Here is a 21,693-nt window from a genome sequence, read left to right as displayed (position 1 = left end):
TCACTGATCACTAGTGACCAGCATTCACACTTTTTAGAGTCAGACAGACCTGGATTGAAGGGCAGGGATATAGAAGGAAAGATTCCCAAATATATTTATGGAAGTTGTAGAAATGTCTGTAGGAGGGCTGATGCTTAGATAAATCAAAAGTAGAGTATTTACATTGGATATGATGAGATGATAAACTCATAGATATCAGACTCATAGCTGTGGATCAGCTAACTTGAGGGCTTCTAGTATAAGAATCTCTTATAGTCTGCTTACAGTTTAATGAATTCTTGTATGAAATTTAGAGCTCCTTGTCCATGAAGAGGGTAGGAACCAACAACTCTGCCTCATGGCAGCACCACACAGCTCTTTCTGTAGGATATAAATGCCCCCACAAGAAGGCTGACATATACACTGGTTTTGGTTCTTTGTACAAACAGAAATAGGATTATGGTATGAAAGCCTGAAGAGCAAACAGAAGGTAGAAGAGGAACGAACAGGTCTGAGTACTTAACTCTATTTTAAGTGTAGTAGATACATTTTGTCAATGTAGTTAATCAACAGTCCTGAATTTGAATCATTGCTGTTTTAAAGGCAATGAGACTGACACGTGGGAGGTCGGATAACTTACTCTAAATCTCCTGCCTACAAAGTGGCAAGGCTGGGATCTGACCATGCCTATTTCTAAAAGGCAATTCTTACCTACGTACCTTCTCTTTCTGATGTATTAGTTCACACTGGCAAGTGCACCCCTCCCCCCACAGAATCCTCTCATTATGTCTTCTAAAAGTACATATTAGAAAGAAAAGGAGGCAAAAGAAGCGAAGTCTCAACAACCAATTTTCTATTATTATAAATCAGATACTTCCTAGTGAGACAGAAAAGCAGTTGTCAGGAACGTGATTCCATGGCTGCAGTATCTAATTACTTCCTCACGGGGGTCGGGGAAGGGTAGCTGCCTGCCACACAGGCTCTTGAATCACTTGGCCTTGGATTCAAAAATCTAGCTCCACCACATGAATAGTTATGTGATTAAACCTTCATCTGTTGGTCGTATGGACATAATATTGCCTTCCTCCTGGGCAGGTTGTGAGGGTTTGATGAAATAGTGAGTGCTGGTGCAGAGGATCAAACACAGACAGCTCAGTAACTAGCAGCAGCTGTTACCGCCCTGCCACCAGCATCACCGTCCCATCCTTACCATCACTGTCAGCATTTTGAGTCCATAGGCTTTATGGGAGTGGGGGGGGGGGGGGGAGGAATTTAAAAGCCCTAGGCCTTTCTCTCATATTGCTTCTGGTGCTATTTAGGAAGAGGGTGCTTTATAGCAATGCTTTGGTAATGGAAGTCACCAGTACGGAGTCCAAAGTAAGTCTGCCTTATGTAAAATTCTTTCCAATTGGAGGTAAATACTACTGTAATGCTCTTGTGCACAAAGGAGTCACCGTGATCTGTGGCGTGTAGTGAGCTATGGCGTGTGATCTTTCAAAGCTTCTTCACCCTGGAAACTCTGATACCCCCACTCCATTGCAGAAGGATCAGAGTTTGAGGTTTCTCTTCCATTTTCTCCACTTTTCATGTAACCTGCTTGTTAAAATCCCCTGAAGTCTTCCTATTACCCGAAGAAATATCATTCCTGACTTTGTCTTTCCTTATCTCTGTGGCTTCACCTTTGCTGCATCACCACATGCCCGTTTTGCTTTGACACACTTGGAGCTACTCTCTCAATGACAACACTAGGCCAGTGCTCTTATCCTTTCATGTGAGATTCAGTGATCAATACTGCAGCGCTTGTAGCAAGACGACCTGGGTGTGATGTGGCATCTTGGACAAATTACTAAACTCCAGAAGCATCAATATTCTCGTATGCGAAATGGGGACATAACTATCTGCTTCTTGGGATTGCTGTGAAGATCAGAGAAATAAGGTTTGCAAAGCACAGATACATAGGGAGAACCCCACAATTGTCAGGTCTTAGTTACTGTTTATTCTTCAAGGCCTAGCTAGTCTTCATCCCTATTATAAATAAGTGCTGCTGTCAGGGTCATTATCATCACGATGCTCTTCCCATCTGGGCTTTAACTCCTTCCCTAGCTTCCCCTAGCAACACTGCCAACCTGTGTTCTACTCTTCCCCTTGGCTCTCATAAAACCTTGAACAGAATTCTCTTGTCCCAGTTTGTTTGTTTGTTTGTTTTCTTTAAAACTGTCTCATCATTAAGAGGATTTGGGAGCACTTTTAAGGCACAAAGTCAACAAAGTAAACAAAATCAGGCTGATGTTAGTTGAATCTAGGTAGAAGATCCATCAACAAACTTGATAATATAGGATCCTACTTGTTTACCCGTGTTATGTGACAAATGAGCTTTGAGCTTTCAGGCTGCTAATTCCACTGGAGAGAGAATCTAGTTATATTCTTCTGAGTATTTATGTTAAACCCAACATGTTCAGAGGACATAGTTACCGTTCTTGTTACCGTTATCTAGGTTTTGGATTAAAGAGGTTTTCGTGATGTGATATACAATATTCTAATAATAGTTTCACAATAATGAATTTCATGAACTATCATAACCATATCATACAGTAGTTTAATAATTGATTTTTGTGTTTATTTCCTTCCCTCTTTTTTTTTAAAGTTCTTTAGTAGTCTTCACTTAATTGGTTTATTGGTTGTTAATAAATTTGCAACACAAGGAGAGGCCAAGGGTATGCTCCTAGCCAGGCTCCTGTGTGTGTGGGCTCAGGTAGGAGACACTGCCCTGGGGCAGGGAACAGTCCCCTGGTATCCCAAGGGATGGAAGGAAAAGGCCCTCACTTCTGAGGAATCTCCCGGATGAACACAGTGGCCAGTGAGCAAACAGAACCAGAGGAGCTAAATGAAAACAAGGGAGGGAGGGACAGATAAGCAGGGGTGGGGGAAGGCAGCATCCTCTGGTAGCCCCCACCCCTGCCCATGGGGGCTCATTAGCCTGTGCCTGGGTCCAAATTGTGCACACCTGTGTACGTGTGCCATGTGTTCATCTTTGTATGCTAAGCAGTGGGCACAGTGAAAGGCATTATTTTTTGGTTAAATAACTAAATGATGAGTGTGTGTTTTAAAACTTGTTTACAGGGGCGCCTGGGTGGCGCAGTCGGTTAGGCGTCCGACTTCAGCCAGGTCACGATCTCGCGGTCCGTGAGTTCGAGCCCCGCGTCGGGCTCTGGGCTGATGGCTCAGAGCCTGGAGCCTGTTTCCGATTCTGTGTCTCCCTCTCTCTCTGCCCCTCCCCCATTCATGCTCTGTCTCTCTCTGTCCCAAAAATAAATAAACGTTAAAAAAAAAAAACTTGTTTACAAATATATGTTAGTAATTTTGAGAAACCAAGAGACTGCTTTGAAGTGTACTGAAGTATCAGCTTTCTTCATTTCCTGTCTGTTCTATTTCTGTTCTGCTAGGTCACTGTTCATCACACGAGGAAACTTATCCTCCGAAAATACATTATAAGAGCATTCTGAGATACATTTCTATATACAGTTGGGTTCCTCCAACTGCCACCTGCATGTAATTATTTCCTTAGCAAAATCAATGTGTGGCCACCTGCTTTATGGACACTATTTTGAAAATACTCCATTCATCATCAAAGTGGATTTCTAGAGTTCACAGAGAATGAAAATATCAATGAACCAGTCTGGCATGCCTTGTACCCCACAAATAGTGGAAGCTGGGTATGGCTTTAGTATCCTGAACTAATTGCTACAGAACATTCACATCATCATAAATGAAGTCATTCATTTAAAAGTTAAAATGCTCCCAAGCTTGAAAAGGCCTATCACAAAAAAATATGATTGTAGCTGAGTAAGAAAGCTTTGTCTTCCTTGTGCTTCCAAAATGAATAGTTTCAAGTCCTTTCAGCAAGGATTTGGGGGTCTTACAATGTGTACAAAGGATGTGAATGATAAATTCCACCATCCTTCTCATTGTTTAGGCTCTGTAAGATCATTGCTAGCTATTTCATCTTGCTTCCATATAGACCAGGAACCTGGGGTGCTACCAAGAGTTCTTGCCCTTTAATTGTATCTAGCCTATTTTCATTGTACTAATAGAATCTTTAGGTGGTACCTGCTAAGGGGATAAAAGCCATATTCTAAAGTGGGTATATTCTAACAACCTAATTTTCTTTTCACAAGAACTACTGACATGAGATGCTTCCATGTTGGAATGGCAAAGGGATCAGGGTGTTCAAGGATGAGGTTCGTCTTTGCCTTTGTGCTCACTCATTTGCAGCCTAACTGCCTCCTTTCACTATGGAAGGGAAACTTAAAATAAGTTCATCTGTGGCAGTGCTTTGTAGTTCTGAACAAACCCGAGGAGCTTAAAAACAAGCAAACCAACAAAAACACAAAGAGAGAAGACTCAAGCCCATGCTAAATCAACAGAGCCTTAATATCAGAATGAGCTATAGGCATTGGCATTAACAAAACTTCCCAGATAGCACTAGTGTGCAACTAGGGTTGCAATCTCCTCTGGAGTTAGACGCTGAGAAGGTGTGAAAAGGTAGTTGAATAAGGAATTTCTTGCCTGATAAGATTGATGTGGAAGTCTCCTTTTCTCTATGTGGCCTTGGGGAGTACTAGGAAATGCTATATTGGCTCCAGAGGAGAGGACTTATGATATCACAAGTTTCACACCGTGTACGGAGTGTGGGGGGGGGGGGATAATATTTGCAACTGATTGGATGATATGCTACTCAAAGTAGTCCCAGGTCAGGTTCCTGTTTGACTTGCCACCTCCTTCACTGAGGGAATAGGAGAAACAGGAGTAAAGTTGGACATCCTAAGCCCATCAGTACACACAGGACAGGTCAGCTGAGGGTCATCAAGGCCATCATCTGACCCTCACTACCAGTGCTGCCTCCATTTTCCAGTCTCTTCATGCCCCACCTTGCTTCTCCTGGGTTTTTGGAGATTAGTTCACAGTCACAAATGACATCTTCTGTACCCACTGGCTACTCTCCCACCATCTTGACTAAAATTGAAAGTTTAGAAATAGACCTTTGGGTTGGTGTGAGAGAGACAAGAGAATAGCTTTCAAGTAGAGACTGTACCGCAGCTGAAATATTTACAAGGTGGTCAAGGTGGTTACACGAATTACTTTAAGGTAATGACGAGGTGGCCAGCGCTCAATAAATATTTGTTGAGTAAGTGCATGGATGGGAGGCAGGCATCCATGAAAGGTGATAGATCTCATTGGTTTTTCCAGTTTAACTGTCTCGTGAAATATATCTTGTGACAGAACTTTATGTGAAGTTTAGGGCCAGGTCATGTGATAGAACCAATCTGCATTTGGTTGAAGACTCATAAAACCCTTCAAAACAGAAAATCTTCCAAGACACTCTTGTGATAGGTGAAAATGTCAGCCTACTATGAAGATGGAAGATTTGGATCTGAGAGGCTCATTACTAGTAGCTGCTACCTTGTGTTACCCTAGAAATGTGCTCATATGGAAAAGCACTATGTTAGGGACAAAATGAGGGAGCCCACAGAGGCAGCCACTCAGCATTGAGCGTGGAAGATTGGTTTGGGATTTTGGGTTGCAGCTTAGTATATCATTCCTTGTATGTAATCTTGCTCCTTTAGGGGTTTCCCAAAATGTATTTCACTTGGAGCATTTAAAAAAATATAAAATAATTCCTGAATGGAATTGGAGTGTGAATCTCCTGGTTCCTTGGAATTCCCTAGGTTTTCTGTGACCCCAATTCGGATTCCCATGCTTCTGGGTGGTCAGAAAAGTCTGCATATTACCTCCTCACATCTGAACCCCTAAACTGTAGCTGCATTGGTGAACACATACATTGTATCCTCCCTATGCATAGTTTATTCATTTTATAACAAGCCTTGAAAAGACTCCATAAAGTTTTCTCTACTATGAAGTTTCAAGTAGTAAAAACTATTTCATGCCTTGGAAACTAAGAGAAGATAATAACCCTATGGGGATCTCCTGGGGCCAACCCTCTTCCCAGAAGGCAGGGTAGGATATTAACACCTTAATCACTATAGACATGTTGCCGGGATTCCCATCCAAGCTCTACTAGGTGTGTGACCTTGGGGACATCATTTACCCTCTTTGTGTTTCAGAATTTTTCATGTGTAGAGTTGGGATAAAAGTAATATCCACCTCATAGAGTATGCATATTAAATGAATTTAAGTGAATAAATCACTTCAGACCAGTACCTGGATATAAGTAGCCAATAAATGCTATCATGATTCATCAAATATTTGTTTCTCAAATACTCTTTGCTCAGCACTATAGAAGAAGGTGCAGGGAGGAGTAAAGATCAACCAGACATGTAGTCTAGTAGGAGAGATAAAACAGGAACAAAAATAATTATAAAATAGGGCTTACATAATACAAAATATGCCTTACAGAGATTTGAAACGCTAATTTTTAAAAGTACTAGTCTAAAGACAAATGTTTTAAATATATTTTATTTTAAAATAGGAGCTTTGGATAAATGGAAGAATTGAATCTATTTTACTAGGGGCATTTAAAAAAAAACAGAATAATTGAATCCCACCTCTGGAAAGATTTCTTCCCAATTCTAACACTTAAGTGATAATTTTCTTCCTATAAATGTCCATTCATTATGCCCTACTGTACCTGAGGGTAATATGAGTTTGCTTTGTGAATGTGGGTGGGAAGATTGAGTTATTCACATATTACTTGCTCCTTCTTTTCCTGGACAAAAGGGTGTCTGACCTGGGGATATAGTGTGCAGGTGGGAGGCAGAATCATAGCTAACTGAGAAGAGTATCCACATATTAGCACTGAAATTCTCACAGCTGAGGAGTCTGTCCTCCATTTTTCATGAGTCTGAACTTACCAAACGTGGATATATTTTCAGATAAATGAACTCTCTCCCCCCTTCTCCAGCAGTAGTGTTAAGTTACTTGGTTAAGACATTGACCTGCAATGTGTATTTTATATATAAGGGGCATTCATCTCTTATCCATTACTACTTACCAATTACACAGAAAACTTGATATTTTACTCCTAGCAGAAATAGCACTGTGCACTGTCAATCATGTCATGAAGCCCCCAGGATGTACAAGATACATAGACTCATTTTCAAAAATTTCAGAGCCACTGGGCATGCATTTAAAAATATTTTCTATCCATCCCCTTCTTGTTCCCATAAAACATCTCTTTTAAATGTTATTGCTGGGTGCAATGTTATTATCAAAGGTATTTCTAAACTCGCTTCTCAATTGAGCAAAAAAAAAGTGAGTTATAAATGTAAAGGTAAGATAGAGCTTATCTAGAAGGAAACTAGAAGACTGCACTATTCCAGGATCTTTCTGTATTAAGAGCCAAGACTAATACATCATCTTCCACTGGTATCTGCCAACAATGATTGAATGGCTTTGTCCTTCAAGTCTCATATTTAAGTTCATTAATTTATCAGTGTGCCAGGCGCTGGGGACACAAACATGACTATGACACAATTCCTTCACCGACAGGGCACATTACTCCACTGGGGAGACAAACAAGTCAGGTGACCAGCCACCTCAGTTCCTAGGACTAAGGGATTTCTCAGGGCATGAGACTTTAAGTTTTAAAACTGGGACAGTCCTGGGTAAATTGGGACGAGAAGAAAAGGTGACTTTTCTGCTGGTTCAGAGAAAGCCTCAGAAAAAGGGGACACTGGAGGAGGCTCTAGAATGCATTTTGCCAGATGGAGAGGGGGCATTTGAGAAAGAGAGTAGGGGACACAAAAGCATTTAGGAATATTCACTTTTGTTTAACTAGAGTAGAAGACAAGTGAATACACAGATGCACATGATTGCCTGTGGCTGGTGTGGGAGCCGGAGGTAGAGCAAGAGGATGAAAGCTACAAGACTGGAAAACCAGTTCCAAGTCATGGTATGGGGCTTGGTTTTGTCAGCAAGTCTCCCTACTTCCATTATGACTTAAGTCTAATGGATAGCTGTAGCTCTGAAAGTCTTCATCATGGAGGATATGCCTTATTCCTGAACTTGCGGGGGGGGGGGGGGCGCATTATGAGTTTTACCATATCAGCCAGATTGGAAAATTGTGGTGCTCCCTAGAATTCTCAATCCTTTCAGCACCATTTTACTGGTCACCTCCAATGCACTAGGTATTGTTCTTTCCTGGATGAATAAGAGGTGCTCCAGGACTATGAAGAATACCTTTGTCCAGGGAACTAGACATTATCATGTGCTGGGAGGTATGAGAATAACCTGACCTGTAATATACTCTGTGTGTTGAACTGGATTGTTATTGATTAATAAATTGTTTATGTGCTGTTAAAATGTGAATCACGCTATAGTGTTAAGTCCTCTGAACTGCATACATCACTCACATATAAGGATAGACATACAAAGCCATGGATACAGGAACACTTTGGAGCCTGACTCCAAGGACAGTCAAAGAATTAGCAAAGACACTCAGAATAGTGAGGAATCATGCAGACAACATCACCAATATCTGCAATTAACCAGGAAGGAGGAAGCCAGGGAAAGAGTGCTAATAAATGGGGGATGGACAAGACTGGGGGCAGTACTGTGGCCAATTCTCACAGTCAACTGGACATGAAGATAATTCCAATTCCATCTGGTACCAAAACTCCCAACATTTCCAGGTCCAATAACCATAGTGAGAAAGATATTAAAACATATTATGTTTGACTATTGGGTCTTTATTACTGCCTGGACTGGGGGAAATCAAATATATAGCTATTCCTTTTACACACTGGAAAGTGATGCAGGAGGAACTAGAAAGCCAACCGACAAACAAAAAAACACTCTTATTTTGATACTTGGCATAAACTTTCACTATGATACCATGGGGCCCGAGTGTGGGCAGAAGGCTCTCGTTCTGGGAAGGTAAGGACCCTGGGAAGAAAGGCATGGGAAAAAAAACGAAAGAAAGTAGTGGGAATAGAGAACAAAGGTTTAGCAGAACTAAGAGCAAAGAAAGGTGGAAATGAATTACTCCACGGTTGTTTTCAATAGGTTGTTTTTTGCAGGACAATTATTGTTGCAGAGTTTCACATAATTAGCATACAACGTTTAAAATTATGCCATTACTGTAAGAGCAAAGCTTCATACAGATTAGATGATAGTTCCATGTAGCTGTAATGGGGTATGTATTTTCACATAACGTGTTTGTTCCTTTTCATAATACGCACCAGGAAGGCGAATTTAGGCTCCCACATCGGGCTGAGTTTATATTTTTCATTCTGAATCGTTAAATAAAGATGAAAGGTGTGATGTTGAATATTTCAGAAGCGCATTCCATTTTGCAGTTTTAAAGTTACTTAGTTCCTGTTCTGATTTAAATTATTTAATAGATGCCACAATTTGGGGAGAAAACAATTGTTTGAAGAAAGAATGTCAGCCTTGTAAACAAAGGAGAAAATAAAGGGAGAATGGTGAATGGTAGAGGGAGTGGAACTATAATTCATTGAACAAACACTATATGCCAAACCCTCAGCTAAACAGGCTCCGTACTTTTAATTCATGTGGTCTTCAAAGTGGGTAAATGATTTTCTGCAGATCTCACAGCAAGGGGCAGGTGTGTGATTCAAGCCCAGCTCTGTGTAGTGCCAAATCCAACAATACTGATTTATGTGGTTCTGACACAAATACACACTTACTTTTCAAATGACATAATTTACATATATACAGGCATGGACTATGTTTGTAATCCTTAATATACTTTATCCAGGCAATTCTCAACTTCTTTTCACCAGAATTCATGGTGAAACTGGTAACTTTCACAGTATTGTAAATTACAACAGGGAAATGGATGCAAAAAGGGCAAAAAATTTTAAAATACGGCACATTATTTTGATTATGAAATGATTTTGTTTTTTTTAGACCACCCATAGATTATGTACATAGAAATGGGGACTTAGGTTTCATAAGAAAACGTGTGTGTGTGTGTGTGTGTGTGTGTGTGTGTGTGTTTTGCATACTGTGAAAAATGAAATGGTAATGAGAATATGGGTGAGGAACTAGGAGCCCTGGCTTTGCATAATGCGGTTTTTAAACCAGAAAAGTCTCCTTCAAGGATTGCCTTTCAGATTCACTGAGGGTTAATCTTAACTCAATTTTGTTGAACTCTGCTCTTTAAACTGTGGAAGTCGAACATAAGTCATGTCTCTGGCAATTATGATATCGATCATAAGATGATTCGGCACTAATATTTATGAACAGGTTAAGGTTGTATGTGAGTGAGAATGAGGGAGTCAATAATAACACAAATATGCATGTCTTGTCTCAAATTTGATAAGGGCATGTGAGGTCCTACTGAGGTCCAGTGATACAATAAGAAATGAAAATGAGATACTTACTCAGCAGGAAATTTCTTACATGGTAACACAGTGGAATCTAGAGAACTGCTCAACTCTCTCCCTGGCACATAAAGGTTATCTGTGAGCTGTGGACTCATGAGGAAGAACAGGGGTGAGGGGCGCCATCTGCACTCTCTGCTATCCTCAATCTCACGTGTGCATCTAGGGTTTCACTAACATGAAAGCCACTTACAATGAGTCTGAGTTGTCATTCTCTCCTAGTTTTGAGACCCAATCAGTATTCAGAGTTTAAGCTACATTTGAAGGTGGAATCCACCACTCACTACCTTTGTGAAGTTCCCCTGATACCTCTGAACTGCAATGGCCCATCTGTAAATATCCTACTTACCTCATGGGAGTAGTTTGAGGAGCACACAGAAAAACTGTATGAAAGCATTTAAAGATGGAACATTATAGAAATTTAAGTTGATTTTAATGTTATTTTATATTTAGAGTATGAGAGTTAACTAGAGCTTAAATATGGACAACATAAAGTCTCTAAATTCCTGTCCTGGGCTGTAATTCTATTCTCACCTTGTAGTTTGATGGCTTGACTTCTAGAAGTTTCTCCATCCATGAAACATGAATAATAGCATCTAACATAAAGTTTTGTGGTGATGATTTAATGAGTTATGTAAGATACCAACTATCTACCAAGTAGGTAGGTACCAACTTAATAGATGCTAGCTATTAATATTACTTTTCTGGGTTGACTAATAGTTACTAAGTATTTACACATTCAGTCAATGTCACAAAGTAAACTACTAAGTAATGTTACAGAAAAAAAAAAAAAGAAAATAATTCCTATCACTTTATCTATCTGAAAATATATTCACCTTTTTTTTGCACCTAATTAAAATGGAAGAAAGGGAAGTAAGAACAGGATGAGGGGACTTTGTCAGCCTCTATACGTGAGTGTTGTGCTTAATGGAAATCTGAACTAATGTTTTAACATTATGATGAACTTAACAAATGGTGCTTAATAAGCTGTCAGAAACTACATACCTAATGCTGAGTTTCTTCTAGACTACATTAGTGCAAAACTAATTTCACTGGTTCATCACAGCAAATTGACTTTCTTTTGCCTGTATGTAGTAGAGCTGGCTAACCTTCTAAGCCACAGCGTAGAGTATTTTTTTTCCCCTGACAATTTTGAAGTTCATCTTATGTAGCTAGATTGAATTTAAATGTGAAATCTTATAATACAGATCTTTTTTAATCCACCTGTTTTTAGTATACAATTAGCTGAATCTATTTTAATATCATTTGGTCTAATTAAATGCAAAGTCACCTGTTAAACACTAGTAATAAATAATGTTTAACAATATCGCTTCACATCATAAGGGGAAAACAACATTCCCTTCGAATGTATTCAGCTTTGATAATAGTTCTTACCCTGACTTTTTGTTTATAAGCTTATATTTATCTTTCTGCCCTTTTAATGACAATTGTAACCACCATCTCATGTCTGTAGATATGAAGTACATCTATATTTTTTCCATAGCTTTGTGAGGAGATTCTATTATAATAATCCACCCTTTTTGGAAGCCTTCTTTCCATGACACTCATGTGATGGGATGGTTAAAACCATTAAAATAAAATTCAAAAAGTGGTAATGTATATGTTATTGTCTAGCCAAATAACAAGTGGAAATTGAAAGAAAATGCTTTCAGATTTTAAGTATTCTTTGATCAGCAGTTATAATGAGAAAATAATGAGGCTCACACAGGAAAATGGCCAAAATTATCCTTGTTAACACAAGGTACAGTAGATATTCCTTGAACTAGCAGAGACCTTAGCAATCACCTAATCCAAACCGCTCATTTGACAGATAAAAGCCAGGGAGGTTAAGTATAATTTTGCACTTGCCTGTGAATTCAAAATCATGGATGCAAAAAGGACAAGTATTACTAACATCATGGTCTGTGACACAGCATGAATTTTGAATACCATTATCTGTATATTGAAAAAGACGAGACTAAAGTTCTCATGTGGGGGTAGAGGGGCATTACATTTTACCCATTTAGGGTGACCATCCTCTGTTTTATTCAATAATAGGCTGCCCAAAGGATGACATCAATAGGCCACTTCCTGGGTTTGACTAAGTTCCCTCATCCCTGACAGTACTAACATCTCTCTGAGCTGAATGTGATTCTGGTTATGTATCCATTAAAGATCTAAAAAGGCCTAAATGCCAGCCAAGTACTTTAATTCCAGAAAGAATTCTTTTCTAACACTGGGGGAAAAATGGCTGTGTTGTTTCAGTATGCTAGTTTTCTACTTGCTGTGATCCTGAGGGATTTTTAGGATAATTTTGACTCCATGGAATTTTCACTTTATGTGCTAAGTTTAGAACTTAGTCTAAGATAGGACTCCAAAGTATGTGATGATACGGATTGGTAGCATGAGACAACAATCTGCAGTTCACCCACAAGAAGCCTAGCATGTTTAATCCAGAGAGAGAATAGCTAAACTATAGAAGCTAACTGTTCTACAAATTATAGAATAATAACAGTGACCTTGGGGTGCCTGGGTTGGTCAGTCGGTTAAGTGTCTGACTTCAGCTCAGGTCATGATCTCATGGTTCATGAGTGAGATAGCTCATGAGTGAGATAGCTCAGAGCCTGGAGCCTGCTTTGGATTCTGTGTCTCCCCCTCTCTCTGTCCACCCCCCTCCTCTCTCTCTCTCAAAAATAAATAAACATTAAAAATTTTAAAAAGAAAGAATGATAACAATGATCTCTTTATGTGTTATATAACATTGCCTTGGCTTGGCAAGAGGTAAACAGGATTGTCCAGTTGAAGATAGTAGCAGCTTTCTGATGTGTTGCCTTGCTATGAACTCCATTGGACTGGAGTCCCCCCCTCCAATGGCAGGGACAACAATTCCCACAGGGCTGTAGGTCTTCTCAGTGCAGGAATAATATCCTCCACACAGCTCATATCCAGCTCAAAGGGTTGTCTGCAACTGCCTTGAACAGCAGGTCCCCCAAATGCAGACTGTCTTCCCTGCTGTTCCCAAGGCTATTTTCAAGTTCTCATGGTCCTATAAAAATGGTGGAGAAGGAAGAAGCATGATCTTTCCTCAGGAGCACACAGCATGGTGTTTCTGGTTGTGACTACTCCTGTCCTCTTTCTCCCTGTAATGCTGAGGGCTCAGGGACTGTGTCCCTCACACTGCTGCCTCCACGACAAGTTCCTCTGCTCTGTTCTACCTGGTGTGCTACTGGGCTATATGCCTATGCTTCACCTCTGCAGAAGCACCTGACAGGAGCCTGATTTAATTTGCTAGATTCATAAAAAAATGCCTAAAGACAAAACCCCAAAGTTTTACAAATATATTCATAACTATATTCTCAAAGAAAAGTTGATGCTGGAGTAATAATTCCCCTGTCTTTCATTACTGACTTCAAGACAAAGAAAATAATTCATTAGAATTGTAAAAATTGTCTTAAAAAACATTTATATGTAACTCTGATGCCAAGGGTGAATAATTCATTGTTATTTCTAAAATTCCATTTGCAATTAAACCAATTTAAACTTCTGGATGCTCAGAACATTCTTTATTTGGAACCTGAAGGTTTGTTAAGTAAGGTGGTTTATGAGATCAAACAGTTTCTAATAAGAGTGTTTTTAATTAGAAGTTTTCTTTCCTTCATTTGAAAAGACATTCAGGGGAGGAGAAGGTAACTAGAATACAGAACACATTTTGATCATATTAGAATGAAGCAGCAGTGGTGAAGGGCCTCACAGCATGACAAATTATCTCTGATCTCAGGTGAGGGATGGATGAGGGGTGTGCATTCAGATCCCGACTGGATGGTAGTGGTAAGGAGAAAGATTGGACATGGGACTTCACTTTGATTGAAAGGATCACAGTTTAAAAATATTTGAGGGAATCTGGCATAAAGAGTAAAAGGAAGCCATAAGCCTTTCTTCTGATCTGTGGTTGAACTGTAGTGTTAGGAAAGTAAATTAATAGCCAGTTGAAATTTATACAATATGAGTGAGTAGTACAGAGGAGGTAAGTAGGAATCGCCAATTACATACTATCAGAAATGCTAATGTAGGGTGCCTGGGTGGCTCAGTCAGTTAAGTGTTCAACTCTTGATCTCGGCTCAGGTCATGATCTCATGACTTGTGAGATCGAGCCCCATATTGGGCTCTGTGCTGACAGCATGGAGCCTGCTTGGGATTCTCTCTCCCTGTCTCTCTGCCCCTTCCCTGCTCATGCGTGTGCATTCTCTCTCTCTCTCTCTCTCTCTCTCTCTCTTTCTCTCTCTATCTCAAAAATAAGTAAATAAACATTTATCTATATATCTATATATCTATAGCTATATATATATTTTTAAAGAAATGCTAGTGTAAAATGCAAAGAGGATGTGTATGAAGCTAGGGTGGTCCTCACTTACAAGACCAGATTGCTTGTTTCTTCCAGGCTGAAAGGAGTGACAGCACAAAGGAAGAAACTGGCCTGGCTCAGAGCAGAGGAGGTAAAAATATAAAGCTGCTGACTTAGCAAAACAGTTACTTGTAGTTCAGAAGAGATCAAATGTCCCACATTTATTTCAATAGACCTGTTCCCTTTGTTCAGCTGTGAAATGAGCTGATTTATACTTGTTTAATGAATATGAGAAAATATTTTGTCAGGTAAAGACATTTTATATTAGTATAGAAATATAGCTACTCTACTGAACAGTCTCTCTTTGCTGTATAGGGCATCAGACTTCATCAAACTTCAGCCTAACTGGCCAGATGTCCTTGGAGAACTCAGTGAAGTCTTCAGAGGACTTGTCCCCTTGTTTGTAAATGTTGTGACTGTCATTTGGGATAATGGATGTGAAAGCACATTAAAAGTTAAAATAATGCCTTAAACATTACTATTTCTACTATTACTTTCACAAATCCCAGCTATATGAGATTCCATATGCAATAGATAATTATGACCAGAATAACGTCCTTAGGAATTAGTCTGAAACCTCAATCCCTTTGGAAGCCACAGAAGCATCATACTCTGCAGTCCTTGCTTTATGATTTCAATGGGCTTACGGAATGATCACTAATTCTAAAGAAACACCGTTCTTTATTCCATGTGGCATGCTCTCACCATGAAATTAAATGGCATCTTCCTTACAAATCAAATCATTTCCCTTAGAGTTGTTCACTTTTGGGGGTATAGTGTAATCATGAACGAACTGCAGAAGTCATGCCATAAGGAGAAGCCTTATCCATGTTATTGGGACACACAAAATAAAAATAACTAACATTTATTGAGCACTTGCTCAATGCGTGTCAATTCTAAGCACCAGCTGTTGCATGAGACTATCCAGGTTCAAATTCTGGCTCTATTATTTAGCACCTGTAAAACTATCTGTACCGCAGTTTCTTTCTAAAGTGAGGATAACAATACAGACTTCAAAGGTTTTTTGTTTTTGTTTTTTTGAGAGGATTAAATGAGCTAGTATGTGTAAAGTGCTTTGAATACCACTTGGCATGTGGTAAGCTCACAATAAAAGGTCTTCCTCTCCTCTCCTCTGTCCCTTCCCTCTCCTTCTCCCCCTCTTCATCCTCCTCCTCCATGATGTGTCTACTCAAGATCTCCCAGCTGGGAAGCTGCAGGACTGGCATACTGTGAAACTCTGTAGCCCATACTCTTGGCTACTAACTGATAGTAATTGATATTACCAAATGCTATTGACAAGATTTGGAGTTCACCATAGCATAGAACATCACAGAGCAAGTGCATGGTACTTCAGTTTAGCATCTTCTCTTGCATACATTTGTAAGTTGGGGAAAGGATTTCTTTGTTAAGCAGCTGTTTTGATAGCATTAAGAAAAGTTTGCCGGTGTTTGACAGAAAAAAACTGAAAGTTTGAAAAAGTAACTTTCAGTATAGGAAAAAAAAGTCTCTAAGGACAGACAAGATTTTAAAAGGGTACTCTTATCTGTTTATTTCTAATTGGAAATGTTTTACCTTCATGCTGACTTTTAAAAAAGTCTAAAGTTGGGAAGTTTTTTCTTGGAAAATTTAGAAAACTACTCAAAGGCATGAAGGAGGGAAACATTCTTAAGATATGGTATTGAGTTAAAATCCTCTCTAACCGCTTTCCAACTTGCAACATCATGACGAATACTCACCATTAACCATGAAATGAATGTGATTTTCCTTTTACATTTAATGTTACATTGAGGATATTATGCAGTATCTTTCAGACTTTCTGGAATTGTGTACAAGTAACATTTTATGGTAGCAGATGCGTGACATCACATGAAAAACTTATAAAACCTTTACATGAAAATCACATCTGTCAGTCCCCACTATCATTTTAACTGTGGTTATATGGTTTGCTTCTCCGTCTGTGACAGAGGAGGCAGCTTTGCCTGAAAGCTGTTCCAGGAAATTGTGTCTTCTGGACTAGCTAGTTAAGCAAATTGTGTAACTGCCATTGAAACCAAAATGTACCCAGCAGACATAATTTCACAAAAGAGGAGAAAAAAACCACATTTGTACAAAAGTCACAGCTGTTCCACTCTACATTTTGCACTTTTCTCATTGAAAATTTTTTTCTCTTCTGTATGAACAGTGACAGTTACATTGCTAGTTAGCAACTGTAGGCCTTCTTAATACATTGCTAAGTACTGTGCTATCATGGATTTGGTGTCTGTCAGAAGAAATCGGGCTAACTTCTGCCTGCTGTTCCATAGAATAGAAACTTGGTCCATCTGCCCTGTCTGCAGATGAAATAAGGGAAGATGTTGAGTAGGGCCCATTGTTCTCTAAAATGCAGAGCTGTGCGGCTGCCTCTGCTGCTCCAAACTACTGCCAACATCCCATGTTAAGGTCCACACAATACGAACTCTTCTTCTTTCAGGTCTTACAAATCTTAATCCTGGTGGTCACCTTGTCCAGAGTCACTCTCAAGTCATTGCTAATGGAGCTAAAGGCTCAGAATGCTTGGGTCAGGAGATGGTCTCAGGATGCCTGGGTGGCTCAGTTGGTTAAGTGTGCAGCTCTTGATCTCGGCTCAGGTTCCTGGGATCGAGCCCTGAGTTGGGCTCTGTGCAGATGGCGAGGAGCCTGCTTGGGATTCTCTCTCCCTCTCTCTCTGCCCCTTCTCTGCTTATGCATGTGCTTTCTCTCTCTCAAAATAAATAAATGAAATTTAAAAAATGTAAAAAAAAAGTCTCGCAGGCTGTGTGCGACATGACCTCCCCTTGTTGGACACCTTCCTTTCACTGTGAACCTGTACTAGAGGTGGGCCAGGGAGATGTTCTCTAGGGACCCCTCATTCTTCTTAGTGATGAGTTTCAGAGGCTTGTTCAGACCATTACACGCTTATGCTAAATTTATGGGATGCATTTTGAGCAAAAGCTTGGAGTCTAGGCTCTACAGTCAGAGTGCCTGGGTCTAAATTACAGCCATTCCTCTCAATAATGTGTGATACTGGTTAAGTTACATAACTTCATCAGCTGGGATTTTCCTATATCTACACTTAAGACAATCTACCTCCTTATCACTATAGTGAGAATTATAAATGTGGTAAATAAAGACTGTTGAGCACTTAACCCAGTTCATGGCACATACTAGGCACTCATTAATGTCAACTATTCTGATGATATGGTAAGGATGATGGTGGTGATAATTTTTCTGACTTTTGAATATAATAAACCTAAAATCTTAAAAGTGATTTTGCACAGGACAGAATTGTGGCATAGAAGGGTAAAATCGGTAATAGTGGTCAAAACCTATTCAATTCAGGTTTTTCAGTTTCGAGTTGTATGACCACTTTCCTCCTATAGATCGCTGGAATTGCTATCTGCTTGTCTGAGGCTGACAAGGAGTATGAGTGCTTGTGTAACTGGGCCAGAGGCACATTTCAATCCAACATGCCCTGCTGACGACAGAGGGTCCACTCTGAAACTTCTGCTCCCAGACACTGGTCTATTTGAACAGAGTGACAGGCTGCTAAGTTAGACTTCTAGTGTCCCTGCACAGGCTTTTTTGGCCACTAGGTGGGAAGGTGGAATGTTTGTCATATTTTGTAACCATACCTCTAATTGTGTGAGTGTGTAATTAAACACCAAAAAAAAAATGATAGCTCTACAGAAAACCCGCTGTCCATCATTATTAATAGAATTAGTGAATCAATATCTTCTGGACTACAGATTTACAATGAAGACCATCTTGCTCTGTTTCGTTAGCTGAATATTAATGTTACAAACGTATATGATTCCAAGATATTGATACCAATGTTATCACTACAATTATAAACAGTGTCTTAATATAGGTATATTGTATCTTATATATAATGATATCTGTAATGAAAAGTTGACATAACAACTTAAATTAGACATTTATTATTTTTTGGTGTAACTATATGAAATTAGGTGGCCTTTATTCAACAAAAATACTTTATGGGCTGAAAGTGGTGAATAACCACTACACTCAATATGCAGTGTTTCCACTTCATACAGTTTCCACCAATAAGACTACTTTAGAACCAATACACACCTTGTGAAAATAATAGTGTAATAGAGATGCAATTCACATTTTTTTGGAAAAGTTAAAACAAACCACATAAATAGATATATTTCAGTTAAAATGGACAAGTTGTCTTTGTTGTGACAGGAGATATCCCTGATTTTAAGTAATGTTTTCATTATATAGGATAAATGGCGGTATTTTAATTATTTTGATAATTTTTTTCAAAGGACATTTCTAAGAAATATTGGTATATAATTCTACTTAAAAATTATCTTCAGATTTGAATTATGTGTCTCAATTTTCTGGTTGGTCAGATACACCCCACACATCTACTAATTGGTGTTGGTATGTGTCACGGAATCATGTAATGGGGAAAAAGCCATGACAAGTGGTAGAACTGGATGCAACCTAAAGGAAGTTAAAACAATCTGACTCACTAAGACCTGTGTGTATGATGTCACATTCACTTGAAATCTAAAACTACTAAATATGGTGGTCTGATCTAATGATATAAGATGTGACAGGGTAAATTATGAATAATTTTCTGACTATGGTGGTGATACATGAAAAATTAAGTGGAGACATAGAGACAGAAATATAATTTAAGCAAAAGCAAATAAGAAAAGACAATCATTTGGAGTATAAAGATAATTAGGACAATTGTCTTTTAGAGTTACAGCTAGTGTCCAATTCAATAATTAATTACAAGGGGTCTACCACAACAGATCTTTACTTGAACAACACAAACTTCAATGATTAAGAAGGTAGGAAGCATTACTTTCTGATGTGTTGGGTGTCTCACCTCTATGACAGACAATTAAGACAGGGAAGAAAAGTTTGAGTTAAGTATTATTTTCCACATTGAAGCCAGCTTGCAAGCAGTTGAAGGCATGGGAGAACAACCTGAAGAATTAGAACAGGGTGGGGGCCAACAAACTATGTCCAGCAGGACAAATTTGGCCAGCTGCCTATTTTTGTAAATAAAGTTTTATTGGATGATAGCTATGCCCCTTCATTTAAGTGTTGCCTATGGTTGAGTTCAAGTGACAGTGGCAGAGCAGAATAGTTATGACAGAAGTCATATGCCCCCCCGCAAAAAAAAAAAAAAAATTGCTATCTGGTTCTTACTGGAGTTTGCTAATATTTGGACTAAAGAAAAAAATTCTTATTCAATGAATTCTGTAAGGAAGTGTATTAAACATGAGATCTGGTTTGTCACATACCTCAGTTTTCTTTCCTTACATGGAGTTATCTTGGATTTCAGATGTAATAGTCTTAGGCATAGTACAGCATGATTTAGTGAATTAAGACCAGCTAGCATTTATTGGAGACCTATAATGTTGATAAATTAATCCAAAAGCTGCAGCTATATTATTATTAAAATATGTGTATCTTAATTGATTAACAATATAGTAGAACTAAGGGGGAGGCTTATAAGTATACGCAAGTGATGTCCCTTTATTTTTGCAATTAGTGATACCTCCAGGAATTCACTTTACTTTTTGCATCTATTGAGTATCCGCTGACATTAGAGCACTAGATATTATGTAAGAAAATCGCACGTGGTAAATGAGGTGAATTCATCTTGACTTGAAATGACTGACAGTGATGCCAAATTTGGGGGTTTTCTAGATGAAGATGAAGGAGATACTCAAGGGCAGGAAGCTCACAGATCTTACTCATCATCACCTCCCCAGCACAAAGAAGGGCTTGACACTTAGTAAAAGCTTAGTAACTGAATATTATTACCAAAACAATTTAGAAATAATGCCATTGGTCACTAACCTTTCACCATCTAGATTATTATTGTTAAAAAGAATGTGATTAGAGAAAACAGAGTTAGATCTTGATAAATAATGTGAACACCTCTAGTTTTTCAGTCCTTGCATCTCTTGGGTAGTAAACTTCTCATAAGCAACATGTAGGCTTTGCTATTCACCCAAGAACATAAACGTTACACACTAGAAAGAATAAAAAAATTCTCTACCAGAAGAGGGGGTTCTAGAAAAGTAAGTTGCATATTTAACTTTTGGAAGTTATGAATATTACTTGATTTTCCTTAATATATATAAAGCCCTAATAGGGGCTTTATTTGAAATAAAATGATGTATGGAGGGAGTAACTCATATTATACCATACATATACATTACATTATACATGTACATATACTATACGTTAAAGCAATGCAACCTCCATTAGACAACATAAAAGTCCAATCTGCAGAAAGAATAATATTAATTGGAAATGGGGCCTTAAAAGAGAAAAAAAAATTCTAAATTTTATTTCATCCTTCATCCGGAAAATACAGCTGCTTTATTTAATTGGTTTCAAAATCTATTTTAATAGAAAATCTCTTTTGCACAACTAACCAGCTCCCAACATTTTGATTGCAAAATGAAGGGCACTTACTTTGATAACTTTAATTATCACTCACTTAGAGGACAGTGTGAAACACTTTTCCAATTGGTGTTTCAGAATCATGAGTCAAAGGAAAAGAATGACAAATTAGCCAGCTGGAGAAGGAAAATACAGCTAGCTGGTGATGCTTGAGTCTTTGTGGATATTTCAAAGTAAGATGAAAGAGAAACAAAAGGGCTGTTAGCCACACATGCTCAAGAAATGAAATACTAGCACAATTTCACAACATGTTAATAACAAGTTAATAGCAAACTTAAAGACTTACTCAACATAATAAGTGCCATATATGGGATCATCAATTTTTTCCCAGCCATATGGAAGCTCTGAAAAATAAAGAGTTATTTCTTTCAGTAAATAAGCAACAGATATCACAATTTCTAATAAAAAGTAATATAATTTAATTGTTCACGTATTGCAGAAGCAGTCTACCAAAGTGGAGGAAAGCAT

The 21,693-nt window shown here is 38.7% G+C and overlaps 1 protein-coding gene across 3 annotated transcripts in view; it reads right to left on the bottom strand.

Moving 5' to 3' along the window:
* The window catches only part of MAGI2 (membrane associated guanylate kinase, WW and PDZ domain containing 2), a 1,342,154-nt gene that overhangs the window by 318,656 nt on the left and 1,001,805 nt on the right, over nt 1-21,693 (bottom strand). For all 3 annotated transcript variants that reach the window (XM_040472823.1, XM_040472822.1, XM_040472824.1), the window contains exon 7: nt 21,512-21,569. In XM_040472823.1, coding sequence (XP_040328757.1) covers nt 21,512-21,569 — 58 coding nt within the window. The remainder of the gene's footprint in view (nt 1-21,511; nt 21,570-21,693) is intronic.

Source organism: Herpailurus yagouaroundi, unplaced genomic scaffold (assembly GCF_014898765.1).
Source record: "Herpailurus yagouaroundi ecotype Mexico unplaced genomic scaffold, PumYag 100, whole genome shotgun sequence".
NCBI lineage: Eukaryota > Metazoa > Chordata > Mammalia > Carnivora > Felidae > Herpailurus > Herpailurus yagouaroundi.
This window is presented reverse-complemented; position numbering and strand designations above follow the sequence as displayed.